Source organism: Eubalaena glacialis, chromosome 13 (genome assembly GCF_028564815.1).
Source record: "Eubalaena glacialis isolate mEubGla1 chromosome 13, mEubGla1.1.hap2.+ XY, whole genome shotgun sequence".
Classification (NCBI taxonomy): Eukaryota; Metazoa; Chordata; class Mammalia; order Artiodactyla; family Balaenidae; genus Eubalaena; species Eubalaena glacialis.
The window spans coordinates 79,425,623-79,442,487 of record NC_083728.1 but is presented as its reverse complement, the minus strand read 5'-3'; the positions used below and the strand labels follow the sequence as shown (position 1 = coordinate 79,442,487).

Genomic DNA, 16,865 nt, shown 5'->3' with positions numbered 1-16,865 from the left:
TAGTTCCTCTTTGACCTCATCTCCAACTACTCTCTCCCTTGCTCACTCTAATCAACCACACTGGCCTCCTTTTCTTTCTTCCAATATGCCAAGCTTTTTCCTACCGCCTGGCCTTTGCATTTGCTGTTTCCTCTGCCTGGGATGCTCTCCTCAGGCTCTTTGCCTGGCTGGCTCTTTCCTCAACCTTCAAAGTCTCAATGTAGATATTCACAGAGGCCTTCTCTGACAGGCTGGTTCAAGTACTCCCTTCCCTACCTTCACTAACTTAGTTCTCTATTTTTTCCTTCTCGCCTTCGCTCCTTTCCTTCCTTCCTCATTCCTTCCTTCATTAGCAAACATTTATGGAGCACTTACCACATGCTAGACAGCATCCTAGACACTGGACAGGAAATGGTCAGCAAAACAAACATGTCATCTGACAAACAAACTCCCAGGAGCTTGCCTTCATTTCAGAAATAAGCAACAAACACCTATTTGCAATAATGATAAGTGAGGGACTAGGGAGGTGCTGTGGGTGGAAACTAGAGGGAAGGGCCAGCTTTACCTAGGCCATCAAGGAAGTCCCCATTATTTAATCACACTTGTCACTGTTTGTTTTTCCTCTGTCTCCCCTACTAGACTGTGAGGCCAAGGAACATGTTCCCTATGGTCTCCCCAGCACCTGGCATGGAGCCTAGGACAGCACGTGCTCAGTAAACACTTGGTAAATGAATGGCTCAAGACTTGGTGGTGGTTACAAGCCAAGGGATGGACAGCATTCCCCAGGGAGAATTTGTGGAAGAGGAAGAGCAGGAGGCCTAGGAAGACCCAAGGGGTGGAGCCTCAGAGAGGAAAGGATCTGGGGGTTCTGCCCGAGGCCAAGACAGAGAACCTCACCTTTGTCTCTTGCCCACACATGTTCTCCTTGGCTGTTAGCTCCTCCTTGAGATGGAAGGGCCTCTGAGAATCGATTGTTTCCAGCCTCAAAGGTCCCTGTAGTTACGACCCAGGAGTCCAGGCCCCCTCCCTAGGGAACTTCAGAGTCTAAGGTACCAGGCTTAGAAAGGCCTCTGGGGCTTGGGGATTCAGATGGAGCCTGAACTTCTCCATACTTAAGAAACCCTGGCCCCACCCTTCTCTGCTGGGGCTAGGCTAAGGTGTCACCTCCTCCAGGAAGCCCTCCTTGACTTCCAATCTGAGTTAGAAGCCTCCTTCTAGCTCTTACAGCCCCCAGCACGTCCCTCAGTCACTGCCCTGACCACCCCAAGTGTCATCCTCTGCCTAGCCAAGCTGTTATGAGTCAATACCCGTATGAGGGAAGCTGTAATTTGATGCCCAGATCCAAAGGGTGGGCATAAATTGGCACTTGAATGGAGCCCCATCTCTGAGGGTCTTTTAAGGAGGGGGAAAAATCTGGAAACCAGCCAAGGTGGCAGGGTGGAAGGAAGTGGGAGGGGTACAGATTAAGTGCTTATTTCGAGGATATAAGAAACTGAAGGATGGGGGGTTGGGGACGGGAAGGTTTGGTGGGTCCTACTTGAGCTCCCGTCCTGGCTTGTCACCGTCTGTACAATCCTGCGCAGGTGGCCGGCTTTTCCAGCCTCAGGCGCATCTGACAGGTGAAGGACAGCCTGCAAGGGCTGAGTCTGAAGGTCCGGCTCCCGCCACAGGGCGGTGGCCTAGAACGCATCGCGGCCCGAGCCAGTACAAGGGGCGGGGTGTCGCGACGCGAGGCACACCCGCGCAGAGACACAGCACCGGTGTGACGTGGAATGTGTGTTTATGTAGGTAGAAAAAAGTGCACTGAGCAGTGAGGGGCGGGGAGAGGGACATTCTGGCCTGGCCTTGGATTCGTGGGAATTGCAAGGGCCCCCCTCCAGTCGGGGGGCTCCCTCAAGGCTGGGAATAAAGAGAAGGGCTCACGCGGGATCGCTTGCCAGTATACGACCCACTTCGTGGGGCGCGTGGCCTTAGCACCGGCGGGGCCTTTTCTGAACTCGCCCATGGAGAACGTACAGTACCTTCGGGGCCGGTCCCTCCAGGGGGTGGGGCCTCACGGAGCTGGGCTGGGGGAGCTCCAAGCTCTAAGAGCAAGGCCTTGGGGTCTGGAGAGCCCGGTCTTTTCGGGAAGGGCGAGGTTTTGGGGGCCGCGCTCTCCCAAAGGGGCGAGCCCGGCAGGCGGTCAGCCGAAGAGCTTGAGGAAGCAGGGCTGGCAGTAGGGCTTGCCTGCGCGCTCCTGGAAGGAGCCCTTGGTGAGCGGGCGCAGGCAGAAGGTGCAGGTGAAGTGGTCCGGATGGAAGCGGCGGCCCAGGGCCGACACGCATCGGCCGGTCACCGGGAGGCCACACGTGGCGCACAGCGACCCGCGCCGCGCGTGGAAATGGTTCTCGCACAGCGGACGGCCCTCATGCTCAAAAAAGCTGCCTCCCGAGAAGGGCGCGAAGCATTCCTGGGGAAGGGCGACCGCGAAAGGATGGGTCAGCGCCAAACTCCAGACGAAATATCTTGCCTTACGAGCTGAATAACCCGCCCCCCGCCCCCCGCCCCGTCCCAAGACCCCCCGCAGCCCCTCGCACCGCCCTCAAAGGCGAAGCCTCGCCTCCCCAGGACCCTGCTCTGAATAATCGCCCCGCCCCAGGCTCCTAGTCCCGCCCCGCGCTGGCCGGTCCCTCCCAGGCCCCGCCCCCCAGCCACGCACCCTGCAGACAAAACAGTCTGGGTGCCAGAGTGCGCTGAGCGCCGAGATGTAGTTATCCAGAATGGGGCCTTGGCAGCCCTGGCAGCGCGGGGCGAAGAGCTGCAGGAAGTCTCGGCGGCAGTAGGGGCGGCCCTCCCGCTCGTGGAAACCTAGGAGCGGGAACCGAGTAGCAGGAAGGAAAAGGGTGCGAGGTGGCACCAGGAGCCCCACAAGATCTGAGGCTATGGGGCCAGGGGAGGCGGTAGGCGGAGAGGGATTGGGTCTGGGGCGGGGGCAGAGCGGGAACGGATGGGACGGGAACACACAGGTGGGACAGGTTGGGGCCAGGAGAGAGCAGGAGAAAATTCGCGGCCCCGAGGACTTCGGAGGTCGTAGTGCGCTGGCCCAAAGAGAGCAGGGCGGGATGTCGAGCGGACCCGCGGCTTTCAAGGTGGGAGTCAAGCTCTCACCCTCATCTCCGAAGGGCTCCCCGCAACTGACGCAGCAGAAATGCTCCGGGTGCCAGTGGGTGCCCAAGGCAGTAACCATCTTCTGCGGGGAATAAAAGGGAACACTCAGTGTGGCCCTCAATTTCTACTCCCCTCCCTCTTCCGCCCTGAACCTAGGTGAGTGGGTTGAGGTACGAGTGTAAGGTGTGGGAGACCTAAGCAGGAACTTGGGAATCAAAGAGAGAGGGCGAAGTTTAAAGGGCCGTGGACGAGAACGAGGGACTGGGCTGGGGTGGGCGTGGGGATGGGAGAAGTGTAAGTGGATGAGGCCCATCCCACAGGGGCCTTGGGTGAGACAGAGGCGGGGCTCACGTGTCGGATGGGTTGATTGCAGAGGCCACATCGTGGGGAGAAGCGCTCGAAGTAGCACTCGGGACAGAAGGGAGCTCCATCCTTCTCGAAGAAGCTGCTGCCTCCCAGGGCTGTGGAACAGCCACCGCAAACGAAGTGCTCAGGGTGCCAAGCACGGCCAAGCGCCGTCACCACCTGCGAGTTGGGGGGTGAGGCCTGGGTCAGAGTGGCCCTCGGGCTGCCATGTGCCCGGTGAGTCAAGGTTTACGTAGCACTTTTCAAATCTTATCTCTGAGCAATCAGGATGAAGAATCTAACGTTCAAGTCACTCAGTCTGTAAGTGATGGAGACTCAACCCATCTTCCAGCACAGTGCCTAGGGCCCAGCATACTTTAGGAACCCACAAAAATGTTGTAATTTCTCTTAAAATTAGAAGAAAAAATGAGCTAGGAGAAGAATGACTTCATATATAATACTAATATATTCATCTTTATACCAACACAGTCATAAAATGCCATTTTTAATATATTTTATTAATGGAAGAAGGGGCCCATGAAGGTGGAAGTGCTTAGGGCCCACGAAAGTCATAATGCCACCCTGCTTTGCTGAGATTGGAAATTCTAGGATGGCGGTAGGGCGCTTTATCTAGCAGGAGGAACTAGGTCAACCACTGGGCACAGCTGCCAGTAACATCTGCTCAGTCAATAAGCCAAGGACCAGAGCTCCCGAACCAGACTGGTGGGTGGAGCCAATGAGGCTTTTGTGGAGATTAATTGAGATGGGGGTTTGTAAAGGAGCTAGCGTAGAGCCTGGCACACAGTAGGACCAGAATAAATAAGAACTGGATTGGAATTCTTACTCTGCCACTTACTTGCTGTGTGACTTGGAGCTTCAGTTCCCTCATCCGTAAAATATGAACAACAATAATACCCACTGGCTCTCAGTAAAGATGGGTCTGTGGGTCTCTACTCCCTTATTCGCAGGGCTCCACTTACTTGCCCAGCAATGGGTTTATTGCAGGAGCCACAGAGGCCCTTGGCTTGGGTGGGAACGCCTCGGCGGCTGAGGTCAGACTGAAGCAGCCCCAGCATGGTGTCTAGGCTGCCTTTGCCAGCGGGCCCTGGTGGGGAGGGGGAGCCCTCATTCACGGAGCTTGGCACTGGTGGCTGGGTTGGCCCAGAGGCCGGAAGCTGCAGCAGAGAGGACAGGAGAGTTGAGTCAGCAAGGCAGCATATGTGGGAGGGTCTAAAATGGATTGAAAGCCACAAATCCACACTGGCCCACCCCTCACTCCCTGAGTGACTCACATGATTCTGGACACGGAAGTCAGAGAGTGAGGCCATCAGCCTATCTAGCTCCAGGGTGGCTGAGGTGGCCGAAGGCTTTGGCAGAACAGGGGATGGACTGGGAGGGCTGTGAAGAACACAACTTGTGTCAGCTTAGAGCCTCAGAGTAATGCTTCCTCCTGTAACTCAGGCATCCAGGACTGATCACCCCTCTCCCAGCCCAGCCAACTATGCCAAACTCACGGGCTGGGCCTTTTCTTGTCCTCAGATTGGTCCTCCTTCTGCTCCCCTGCAGTCTCCTTGCTAGATGGGAACTGAGACATTATTTCATCTGCAGAGAGGACAGAAGGGCACAGGACATGGGGCCATGCGCTAGCCTCCTTCCCAGTTAAGGCTTGTATCCCTTTAGCTGCTACTCTGGGAAGTCTATACCCACTTAGTCTCTGCCCTGCCCTGCCCCCCATCCCATCAAGCCCTGCCCCAGTAACCCTGGTACCTGTGATGTTGAACTGAGTAGCGTTAAGTTCCTGAAGCAACCGGTCTAGCTCACAGAGACCCGTGCCCAAGACACCACAGGAAGAGGAGAATGGAGGGGCTGCAGGGGCCGCAGGCTTCGGGGACCGAGGCTTGCATACCGTGCTGGGAAACAGGGTGGGGGCCTGGGTTCAGGGGTGGGGAATACAAGCCTGAGTCTCAATTGGCTCCCCCATCCCCCAGTACCCAGCCCCCTCACCTGTACAGATGATCCTTGTCCCCAGAGGCTCCTGAAGATTCCCCGGACCCCATCTATAGAGAAGGACATATGTGTGGGATGATAGGCCTGTACTTTACTGTAAAGTACAGTACTGTACTTGCCTGTACTGTACCGTACCCACTCAGGCCTAGATTCCCTTTGCCCCTGCCAAACCTGGCCCTAGTGGTTGCCCCAGTCCCCAGCATCTGATCTCACCTGTGTTAGAGGAGATGTGAGGGGCTCTGGGGGCCGCTCTTTTAGAGCCCCTGACCTTGGCATGTGTGAGGTTGTGGTCTCCAGGTCAGAGAGCAGGGCATCTGCAGGGAGAGGCCGTCAGGGTGAGAGGTTGGGAGGTCAAGGTTAAGGCAGAGACAGGGCCTTAAGAGATCAGAGAACAAGGGTTCTAAGTGGGCAGTGTTTGAGGAGGACGGAAGCCAGTATTAGGAGCAGAGGTCAAGAATCAGAAGAAACACAAAGCCAGACCAAGGCAGAGATGTGGAAGGGCAGCAAGGACTATTTATGATCAGAACATCCCACATGGCTCATCCTGAGATTCATATACAAATTCAGCTACCTGATTCTTTTATTCTCCGAATCTTCCGTAATGCAGTCAAAAGCGGCTTTTTACTGGAGCCAAATTTGGCTTCACCCCAAATTGCTCAATTGGCTGTATGCCTGACACCAGCTTTCTGATTGGAAGCTCTTTCTGCCACACCCCCTACACCTAAAGAGACCCCTCCCAGCCCTGGCCCACCTCCAGACGCCACTGGGCTCCACCCTATGCACCTCATTGGTGAGTCTGCTGGGACCTGCTTTCTGATTGGCTTATTCTTCACCGTACCAGTGCGCGTTACCCCAGCTGAGCAGCACCCCCTACTGCAGGGTGCTGGAACTCTTTCTCTCCCACGAAGGGCACAGCCTTCCAGCCCCAGTTCTAACAGACAGGGAGGATGAGATGCCTGGGTGCTCCTTCCTGCCCCAAGACCGACCGACAGACAGATAGATACACACACACACACCCGCCGCCCCCCTCCCCTGCCCCCCACCCTCCATCCCCAGATCCGGATCCTTTGAACTCATTACCTTCCAGAATCTAGAAGTCCCTGCCCCTTTACTCTGCATCTCTGAGCGCCTTGATGGGATACTTAACCTCTCCCTGGCATCTTGGCACTCATCTATTATACTTTCTGCCCCAAGGACCTGACACCTACCATACTTAAGGGCTCTTAACCCTTTCCTTCCCAAAACCCTAGGGCAAACCCATTTTCTTCTCCAGAACTTGATGTCATATTCTCCCTTCTCGTCTACTTTCCCAGTCCCTGGACCCAAGGTGCCTTTAACTCCTCCCTTCCCAGAGCTCCTGAGCCCAGGCGCCGACAGGCGCTGCGCCTCCCTGCCCATCCGTCCGCAGCCAGTGATGGAGGAGTGGAGAGAGGGAAGAAGGGAGGGAGCAGCCAGTCTGGCAAAGGCAGGAAGGGAGAGGCAGGAAGGGGGACGTGGAGTCGGAAAGGAGGCGCCGGCAGAGACCAGAAGCGAGAAGACAGGAGGCAGGGATGGAGAGATGCCGGGAGTGCGAGGGGGCGCCAGGATAGGGAAGCGGGTCCAGGCGGTGGGGAGGGACTGGGGACAAGGGGACCCGGGCCCCACTCACCCAGGTCCTCCATGACGGGGCGCGGGCAGACCGCGCGGGGCGAGCAGGGCGGGGGCCGTGTCCGGTGGGGGCGGGGGGCGGGGGGACGTCCGGGAGCTGGAGGCCCAGCCGTGACCATGTAAGGAAGCCGGGACCCGCTGGGATAGGGCTGGGGGGGGGGGGGCAATGAACGGGAGAACCCGGGGTGGGGGCCTGAAAGGGAGGGAGGGCCCCGGGCCCCGGCCCACTCAGGCCCAGCCTGCTTGCTTGCTGCGGAGACGGCCACACCCCAGCCTTGGCCTCAGCCGCAGGGAGCCCCAGGCGGCCAGAGCCAAAGTAAGAAAGTGGCTCTTGCAGACTAAGCTGGGGATCCTCTGCCTGTGAGACCCTTAGACACAGACTGAGGCCCCCAAGCCCACCCCCACCCCAAAACTAGCACCCTGAGTCCTAGACAGAGCTCCCCTCCCACCCAGGCTGTTCCTGGGAGCCTGCTCCAGACAGAGTTTTGGGGTTGGAGGTGGGAGCAATGTTCTAAGGATCAGTCAGATCCCAGGTTCAGAGACCTTCCCTTAGAGACTGTGACAATGACATAAACAGAGATCCCAAAGGGCACACAAACTAGATACAAAGAAATCTCTCAGAGACAGAGAGACACAATGAACCCACCCACAGACACTAAGCCATAGTGTTGGAAACAGACATACAGACACAGGTAAACAGAAACTGAGGCCGAAGCCCCACACAGACTCAGGGGAAACACTCCCAGGCAGCCAGACCCCAGCCAGCCGTCCCCAGCGCTGAGATGAGCCAGACCTGTCCCAAAAGAGCCCTTTCCCAAGATACTGCTGAACACAGAGAAGAAAGCAAGACACAGACTCCAGCCACAAAGGAAGAAGAGGCCTTCCCTGGACTGAGACCCTGAGAAATCAAGTCGGGAACGAGAAACTCTAGAGATAGGTGTGGACAGACACAACAGGTGTGGCTGCAGCCACTGGACTGTGGGTCTCAACCCAGACCTGAGTCCAGACGTGAGCACTGGAATGGGGGCAGGGGGCTCCTCAACCCAGCAGCAAATCAGAACCAGGGAGCTTTTTTCAAAATACTGATGCCCAAGTCACCCTCTCCTCAGTCCAATTCAGTCAGAAAGGGCCCAGGCATCAGTATTTTTAAAAAGCTCTCTGCGGACTTCCCTGGCAGTCCAGTGGTTAGGACTCCATGCTTCCACTGCAGAGGGCATGGGTTGGATCCCTGGTCAGGGAACTAAGATACTGCATGCAGATCCCACATGCCGCGTGTCACAAAAAAAAAAAAAAAAAAAAAAAAAAAAAAAAAAAGCCAGAGAGAGAAATGAATAGAGCCTTACATAAATATTTATATAATACATTAAGGGGGAAAAAAAAAAAAGCTCTCTGGGTGGTTTTAAGGCACAGCCTGAGAACAGAGACCTAGACACTCCCCGAGGCACAGAGGCAGCAAGGGGCAACCTTAGCTCCCCAGAAGCTAGCGGACAGGCCCAGTCCAGACACTGTCCTCAAAGTCAGGCTGCCACCTAAGTGGCCAGTGATCTGGGAACCAGATTATGGAGACCCTGCCTGGACGACCAAAACAATGCAAGCCCTTTCCTCACCTGAATGCCAGCCTAGGGCTCCAGCTACCTCTGGGCACGACTAAGGGCCTCAGGGGCTTGAAGAACACAGTAGGTCTTCCCTCAGAAAAACGGCAGGACAGTTGGCCCAAGAGATGAAAATGGATCCAGAGACTAAAGACCCACGACGGGTGAAGGGAACTGAGGAAACCACAATGCCAAGGTCTTGGATGTACATCCCCACACTCACATCCCCTCAGCACAACCCTCTTAGTCCTGATCAAGGTCTGTGTCCAGCTGGGTGGCTATCTGAGCAACGAGGTAGCCTCAGCAGGAAGCAGGCTTCCCCTGGGGCCTAAAACCACATCCTCAGGAGAAGCCTGGGAACTCAACCATATCCCAGGGCTCCAGGAACTAGCGCATAATTACTTATTAAACTCCTGGGCTTCCCTGGTGGCGCAGTGGTTAAGAATCCGCCTGCCAATGCAGGGGACACGGGTTTGAGTCCTGGTCCGGGAAGATTCCACATGCCGCGGAGCAACTAGACCCGTGCGCCACAACTACTGAGCCTGCGCTCTAGAGCCCGAGAGCCACAACTACTGAGCCCACGTGCCACAACTACTGAAGCCCGCGTGCCTAGAGCCCGTGCTCCCCAACAAGAGAAGCCACCGCAATGAGAAGCCCACACACCGCAATGAAGAGTAGCCCCTGCTCGCCGCAACTAGAGAAAGCCCGCGTGCAGCAACGAAGACCCAACACAGCCAAAAATAAATAAATAAAAAAATTAAAAAACAACTCCTATACGCCAAGGGTGGTCTGTATTGAGACACAGAAACCGGGACAGGACCCTACTTGATGGGTGAGGGGGTTGGGGTACTACCACAGGGAGGTAAGCAGAGACACCACACAACAGGGGTAGCCAACTCCAAAGTTTTTAATTCCAACTCCAGAAAGCTGAGCCAGGCCAAGTGCCTGGGGCCCTGGGCTGTTCTCCATCTTGTGGGCCCCATGCCTCGCCTTGGCTTCTCACTCCTGCGTCTTCAGGTCATCACCCCGGGGTCTCGGTCCACCCTCTCATCAGTCCTTGACGGGGACGCCTGCCGCTCAGCCTGCTCCTGTGCCGCTCTGGGGGAGAACTCCTCACAGCCAACTCATCCTCGGGTCTCCTCCCAGGGGACATCAACCATCTAGGCTGGGACCCTCGCCCCCCAATTCTACCCCCATCATCACAGCCAGGAAGGCCTCAGTTAGGGGCCCCGCCTCGTCACCTGCTGCCTCCACAAGCCCCACCAGGGCCAGGGCCCGCTTCCGTGGGCACTGCCCCGGGCTCAGGGTCCAGCGAGCGCAGTGGGCAGCCAGCCGGGGCCGGCCCAGGCGGAACACCTCACCCACTGACTCTGGGCCGCCCTGGGGTCCCAGGTGGATGCGGCCCACGGCTTCTTCCAGCTCCTCCTCCAGCCCGGGCAGCAGGAAACGGCCAGCAGCTTCCAAGGCTTCCTCAGCCTCTGAGCCCAGCAGGGGCTGGCCCGGCGGAGGGACAGGCCCCAGAGTAGCTCCACAGCCCCGGCAGCCATGCAAGTGATGCAGGACAGGCCAGGCTGCACTGGGTGACAGGCCCCGCAGTGGCACTAGGTCCATGTGGGCTTCGGCAAAGCTGCCAGCTAGCAGGGCCCGAAAAAAGGGGGAGGCATTGGCTGAGGCGGCTCGCTGGGCAGGGAGCCGGAGGCCTGAGTCCAGTAGGAAGTGGAGGTCAGGGGCTGGTGTGGGGGCTGGGCCCAGCAGAGGTTCATAGAGGCAAGGGGAGGGCGGGTCCAGGTCCAAGGGGATCGCAGGTAGGAGGGCTGGGCTCACAGTGGGAGACACCAGGCCTTGGAGGCAGGAAAGGGAGTCCGCAGCAAAGAAGAGGAAGAGCGGGTGTGGAGCTGGCCCAGTGAGCGCTGAGAGGAGGAGACGGAGGCCGCCCTGGTCCAGAAGCAGCCGGCGCCGCAGAGAGGGCTTCCTTCGGGGAGAAAAGAGAACCTTTCAGAAGGTGGGAAAGGGCGGGGCTGGGGGACAGCAGCCTTGCTCCCCCCACCACTGCGAGGCACCTCCGCCTCCCTCACCGACAGATGAAGGGCAGGGTGAGTGCGCAGGCCACGCGGTCCTCAGGGCTCCCAGAGAGCAGCAGGTGAGTGAGGGCACCCACTCCAAAGGGCGATTCGGCCTGCACAGTCAGGTTCTGCAGCAGCATCTCACCTGCCGGGGTGGGCAGAGCAGGTCAGGTTGGGAGCTGGTATCCAAGATGGCGGTGGGATGGGCAAGACAGGCCTCTGGGTCCCCGAAAGGAACGGGGGGGGGGCGGGGAACAACCCCGGGGCAAGGAAGAGGGGGATGACTGCAGGCCCTGGAGGGATGGGGTCTGGACAGTAGGAACTGGAGGTCAAGGGCAAGAACAGGGAGTGAGATGGTCAGGGAGTGAGTCTGGGCCCTCAAGGACTGAAACAGGGCACAGAAGCCCGGGCAGTCCCTGGCAGGGCTGGAAGGGGTGGTGGGGCCTGGGAGGACATAGTGCCTGAGCCTGGGTTCACCATCAGTGTGCCCAGTGGTAGTCAAGGACAGTGCAGGAGTCAGGACAACGCGGAAACAAGAAGTCACTGGGTAAGGAGACGAAGACAGGCACAATTCTAAGCTGTTCGGGTCAAGCCCAGTGCTGGGGTCTCTGGGCCCCAAGGCTCGGGCAGAGGCTGAAGAACTCTGCGTGTGGGGACAGTGGAGCAGAAGGGAGTCCCTCCCCGCCACCACCTAGTGGCTGAGGTTGTCCAAACGGTGGGCGGTGGGCAGAGGAGGGCAGTGAGACAGCGGGTGAGCCGCAGGGCGCACGGAAGGCATGGAGGGGCGCGTGGCCTCACACGTGGGCAGAGAGGCGCGCGGGGACCCACCCAGCTCTCGGTGCTGGTGCTGGCTGCGACGAGCGGGCCGGGTGCGCAGCGCGGGCCAGTCGTCGGGGGCGACGCCGAGCACGAGCCAAGCGCGCAGCAGCGCCGCCCCGTAGCTGCGCACGAAGGCCTCGAGGCAGGCGGGGTTGCAGGTGAGCCGCGCCAGGATGCGGAACGCGCGGGGGCTCGGCGAGCCCGGCGCGCCCGTCACGTAGGCCAGCAGGCCGCACAGGGCCGGGCCGGTCACCAGCGCCCCGCTGGGGTCGGGAGCCTGGGAGAAGCGCGACAGCAGCAGCAGCGCTGGCCCCTCGCGGCCCCAGGGCTCCTCGGGGGCAGTGGTGGTGGGGCTGCGGCCGGCCGGGCGCAGGGCGTGGGGCGTCCGCAGCAAGGTCGGGCCCAGGGAGGGGCTGGCCCGACTGGCTGGCTCTGGCGGCGGCGGACAGCGCTCCGGGGACCACTCGGGAGAGATGTCTCCCGGGTCTGCAGCATAGCCCTCGGAGATCAGCCAGGACCTGCCGAGGGAGAAAGAGGGGATGGAACCCAGAGCCGAGGGGAGGGGGCAGGGCCAAAAGATCGGTTGTGCAAAAGGAAGTGACAGAGGCCAGGAGAGAGGGTGGGCCCGAGCGAGGGACAGGCAAAAAGGGAGGTGGGGGCAAACCCCAGCTCATTCGCCAATTACTGATGCCTATTGTGTGCTAAGCCCCGTTTCAGGTGCTGGGGAGAAGCAGTGAGCAAAAGGTCCTGCCTCCTGGAGTCTATATTCTAGTGAGGAGAAACAGATAACAAAAAATAAGGAAACCACAAGGTATGTTCATGTGCAGTTAGTGTGGTGTGAAGTGATGCATATGGAGCAAAGTAAAAGGGAACAGAAAAGAGCCCGGGGAGGGGAGAGCTGACATTTTAAAATTGGGTGCTGATGAGGGTGAGATCTAATCAAGGCATCTTGGAGGAAGAGTGCCCTAGGCACAGGGAACAATAACCAAAGAGGCCCTGAGATGGTACTTATCTGCCAGGTTCAAAAGCTAGCTAGAAGGCCAGTGTGTAAGAGTATAGTGGGTACCAGGAAAGCAGTGGGAAATGAGGTCAGGAGTTCACAGAAGGCTGACGTTTACTGAGTGCTGCTTAGTGCCAGGTAAGGTGTAAAGTGCCCTCATTTGATCTTTACAACAACTCTATGGGGTAGGTATGTATTATCCGTCGTTCTACTAACAAGGAATCCGATGCTCAGAGAAGTTAATTAACTTTCCTGAGCTGACTCAGCTTCGGTTCTGGATGCTGTCTGTCTTCACACACTGAAGGTACCAGAATAAGAACTTAGATGCCAGAACGTATCATCAGAACCAGTGCACATACTACCTTCCAGGGAACCTCTCTGGGCCCCAAAGTTCAGAGGTGCTGGGGTGGAGCCAAGGTCAAAGGTGGCCCCAAGGGAGAAGAGGTATATTTAATGGGGACTGGAAAGTGGTCATGTTCAGTGAGAACAAGGAATTAGGAATCAGAGTCAATAAAAGTCTTACCGAGACAGAATGGGCGGAGAGTGAGGGTAGTGAAGAGACCCTACCCCACAGCATCAGGTGGGAACTCACCTGAGGCTTTGGAAGCTTCCGGCCTCTGCCCGCTCAGGAGTCCTCTCCTCAGGGAAGTCCCAGGAAGCAGCTTCTCTTCCCTCTTCTTCCTCATCACCAGCCTCACCACATAGTTGCCCAGCCAGGAGAGGTACAAGTCCCAGAGCCTGCAGCCGGCCCAGGGCCCCAGTATCATAGAAGAAGCCCACAAGGGCCGCCACAACACGAGGGTGCCAGGCGCTGGCGCGAGGATCCCGCAGCAGGCCCATCAGCAGCTCCAAACCACCAGCATCCCGCAGTCGGGCCCGGTTGATAGCCTCCCGGCACAGCAGACACACAGCCCGCACCAGGGGCTGCTGGGAGGCTGGGCTAGCCCCGCTGGGGCCCCGGCGCCGCCGGAGTTCACCTAGTAGCACCTCCACACCACCAGCACTGCCCAGCGCAGGTCTTACCAGGCCCTGGGCGCACAGATTGGCAAGTATCAGGATGGCTGCCTCACGCACTGCTCTTTTGGGGTGGGAGGCCAGGCTGACCAGTGGGCCTAGTCCTCCACCCAGACTTAGCTGCTCAGCACAGGCCCGGGAGCAGCCTCGACTCAGCTCCAGGAGGGCACGGACTAAGGCCAAGGTCATCGCAGGGTCTGGGGCAGCGGCCAGAAGCTCGGCCAGTGGGCGCACCGCTCCCTGCTTTGCCAAGGCCAGGCGGTGCTGGGGTGAGTCCGCCAGGTTGCGGAGGGCACGAACCACACTCTGGCGGCACTGTGAGTCCTGGCAGGCCGTCAGGCCCTCAACAAGCAGGGGAACAGCACCTGGAGAGGGAAGAAGACAGAAGCTGAGCGAGGACAGACACCCAAGCCCTACTCCCACCCCCAAGCCCTAGGTGGCTCCACCCTCAGAGCCTGCTCACCAGCAGAATGGATGTCCCCACAGCTCTCAGGTTCCATGGCTAAGTTCCCCAGAGCACGGGCTGTTCGGTTCTGGATGCTGTCTGTCTTCACACACTGAAGAATAGTCACTGCAAGAGGGTTTGGCCTCTTGAGGTTTCTACTCCTTCTTGTCTCTCTCATTAATCACCTCAAGAACGTGGCCTGAGAGAGTCAGGGAAGGCCTCCAGAATAGGCCTAACACTTGTGGGGTCTGGAAGGTTAGATGGGTAGGTATTTGCTAGAAGGACGGTGGATGGGAGTGTTACAGGGCATTTCAGGTTTCGAAATAACCTTTGCAAAGGCCCAGAGGTGAGATCTAGTGTTTATGCTATGACTTCATGAAGGGCCTTGATCAGGCCAAGGGCTCAGGACTTGAATGTGAGGGCACTGGGAGCCACACAGGGTTTTAAGAATGGAAGTGACATGATAAAATCTGGAAGCCATGGGGAGAATGGATTACAGGGGGAAAGAATAAGGCAGGGGGAGCAACATGGAGCTGTTGCAATAGTGAGAAGACGGCTTGACCCAAGTCAGCTACCAGCACAGCCCAGCACAGTCTCTGGGCACGTGATGGAAGAAGGCAAAGAAGTGGATGGATTCAGGAGATATTTAAAATACAAAACAGTGAATGAATAATGGGGGTTATACACTAACAACAAAACTTATATTTATTGAGGACTTATTAATGTGCCAGGCCTCTTGTCAATGAAAAATTTTAATATATTAATGTTTTATTTTATCAAAAAAATTAAGATTTCATCAAAATAGGCATAATTTCATAGCTGGCAAAGAAGTAAAGTAAACTGTGTTCACAACGTTGCCACTAGAAGGCACCAATTTAGCTGGTAAACAGAAAAGCTTGCTATCTTTTGTTAGGATTTGTTCTTTTTTAAAAATTGAAGTGTAGTTAATGTACAATATTAAATAAGTTTCAGGTGTACAATACAGTGATTCACAAATTTTAAAGGTTACACTTCATTTATAGTTATTATAAAATATTGGCTTAGAATTTGTTTTTTTTTTCTGGCTGTGCCACAAGGCTTGCGGAATCTTAGTTCCCCGACCAGGGATCAGAACCCAGGCCCCAGAAGTGAAAGTGCCGAGTCCTAACCACTGGACGCCAGGGAATTCCCAGGATTTGTTCTCATTGTGCTAGTTTTTAATAACTAGAAGTACCCAGTCCAGACTTAGATATCTGCGTTCTATCTTTGTATTTCATTTTCTGCCTATTCCAGTCTTTTGAGGTAGCTGTTATTACTCCATTTTACAATCCTAGCCTCGGATGGCTCTAGGTGACTGCAGAGCCCACATTCTCAACCACTACACTTTCTCACCCCCGGCTCATCAAATGGGATTTCAGAGCCCTGCTCAAGGCTGGACACAGTAGGCACTGAGTGCCTGCTATGAACATATATGGAGAGTAAGAACCATTTGAAAGATTCACCAAATAACCCTTTGGCCTCCACCAGCCCAGATGCGAGAGAGGTGTTCCACAACCAATACCCAGGTAATTGGCATCTGATCTAAGAGGGCTAGGGTATAATTTATAGAGAGAGCAGTGACGTCACAGGTCATGACATCATGAGAGCTGCGGGCGCTGCGCCGTCAGAAAGCACGATCTTCCAGGTTACAACACAAAGAACTCAAGACTCCGCCCACGCCCAGACACAGGGGTGTGGGTAGAATCCTTCTAGGAAATGGGGGCGGAGCACTTACCCAAAGGGATAATGCCTCCGAGTCTGCGCACTTCAGCCCGGCACTCCCCTTCCGTACAGCAGTTGGCTAGGACGCTGAGCGCCAAGTCCAGCGTCTTGCGCAGGCGCGTCGGTGGCGAGGGCGTCGATGACGACGCAGCAGAGGGGGCGGGGCCCGGCGAGGGGGCGGGGCCAGAAGAAGCCGCTGACTCGACCGACGAGGGGGCGGAGCCTGGGCCAGCCTGGGACGGGGCGGGACCCGCTGCAGCCGCTCGCCGTAGCAGCGCGAGAAGGGGGCGGAGCCCGCCGCGTGCCCGGAAGCGCTCGATTCCTCCAGCTGCCTTGACGTGGCGCGTACGGAGGGCTAAGAGCGCACGGCCCAAGGGTGTCTCGTTGGTAGCTGTGTCCTTTCCCCCACCTAGACCCTCCCCGGCCGCCGCCGTGAGCTGCGCGAGGCAGAATGAGAGCGAGTCCGCGGGGCTTAGCTTCGCAGCCGCCATCTTGGCTCAGGCCTAAGGCTCCGCCCCTCTCCTCGCAGCTCATCCTAGGGAGCGGAACTGGAAGAGCCGGGCGTGGCCCTGCACCTCCTCTCTGACGCTTTTTAAATAGCGCCGCCGCAGTTGTCACGCAAGTCGGAAGTTGTAGTTCTCGATCCCGGTGCTCTGGCTTGCACAGTTGCAGAAGGCATGTTGAGAGGAGTGGTTATCTAATCGTTGTGCGAGCCCCAGAGGCGCGTGCGGCGCATGCTGGGATATGTAGTCCGCGCCAAGCTTAAGACGCCTAGCTTAGGATGGATGGGAAACTCTCTCAAGGGACTCGGGTGGGCCGGTGCCTCTGGAGAACCCAGACATCCGATCATGGAGTCTCAGTACAGTGCTGCTCCAGGTGACTTGTCTACTCTACCCCAGCGTGTCCTTGGCAGCAACAGCCTTTTCCTTCAGGCTCGCTCCGCCGCCCCCCATTGGTGGCCGGGGCACCGAAGTCCGCGCTGACGGACTGAGAACCCCGAGACAAGCGGAAAGTATCAAGTTCCTGACAGCGGCTGCAGATGGGAGCACTTGCTCCGCCAGGTGAAT

At 57.3% G+C, this 16,865-nt stretch overlaps 2 protein-coding genes across 3 annotated transcripts; both read right to left on the bottom strand.

The window, feature by feature from the left end:
* Positions 1-1,742: 1,742 nt before the first annotated feature.
* On the bottom strand, positions 1,743-7,221 carry TGFB1I1 (transforming growth factor beta 1 induced transcript 1). 2 transcript variants are annotated; one of them, XM_061208709.1, is made up of 11 exons: positions 7,127-7,221; positions 5,692-5,792; positions 5,476-5,528; positions 5,239-5,381; positions 4,986-5,073; positions 4,764-4,869; positions 4,452-4,646; positions 3,478-3,651; positions 3,127-3,208; positions 2,678-2,826; positions 1,743-2,428 (listed from the first exon to the last, which is right to left on the bottom strand). In XM_061208709.1, exons 1-11 carry the CDS (start codon positions 7,137-7,139, stop codon positions 2,162-2,164), a joined length of 1,371 nt encoding a protein of 456 aa, XP_061064692.1. In that variant the 5' UTR covers positions 7,140-7,221; the 3' UTR covers positions 1,743-2,161. The 2 variants fall into 2 exon arrangements, with proteins under 2 accessions (XP_061064692.1, XP_061064693.1); XM_061208710.1 differs by having other exon boundaries at positions 5,692-5,853; positions 7,127-7,200.
* Positions 7,222-9,622: 2,401 nt separating this feature from the next.
* Positions 9,623-16,308, bottom strand: ARMC5 (armadillo repeat containing 5). The gene is made up of 6 exons (XM_061209014.1): positions 15,812-16,308; positions 14,077-14,184; positions 13,192-13,978; positions 11,609-12,117; positions 10,793-10,925; positions 9,623-10,689 (listed from the first exon to the last, which is right to left on the bottom strand). The coding sequence occupies exons 1-6, from the start codon at positions 16,287-16,289 to the stop codon at positions 9,870-9,872; spliced, it is 2,835 nt and encodes a 944-aa protein (XP_061064997.1). The 5' UTR covers positions 16,290-16,308; the 3' UTR covers positions 9,623-9,869.
* Between the last annotated feature and the right edge of the window lie 557 nt (positions 16,309-16,865).

What these genes read in the sequence shown, in the direction of transcription:
- TGFB1I1 (XM_061208709.1), bottom strand. An exon ending in ACTTCCGTGTCCAGAATCAT is followed by an intron (nt 4,647 to 4,763) that starts GTGAGTCACTCA and finishes TCTCTGCTGCAG; the next exon opens with CTTCCGGCCTCTGGGCCAAC. An exon ending in CAGACTGTTTTGTCTGCAGG is followed by an intron (nt 2,429 to 2,677) that starts GTGCGTGGCTGG and finishes GCCCTTCCCCAG; the next exon opens with GAATGCTTCGCGCCCTTCTC.
- ARMC5 (XM_061209014.1), bottom strand. Translation starts at nt 16,289, where the DNA reads ATGGCGGCTGCGAAGCTAAGCCCCGCGGACTCGCTCTCATTCTGCCTC. An exon ending in TGGGGACATCCATTCTGCTG is followed by an intron (nt 13,979 to 14,076) that starts GTGAGCAGGCTC and finishes TTCCCTCTCCAG; the next exon opens with GTGCTGTTCCCCTGCTTGTT. An exon ending in GGAAGCTTCCAAAGCCTCAG is followed by an intron (nt 12,118 to 13,191) that starts GTGAGTTCCCAC and finishes CTCCCTCGGCAG; the next exon opens with GTCCTGGCTGATCTCCGAGG.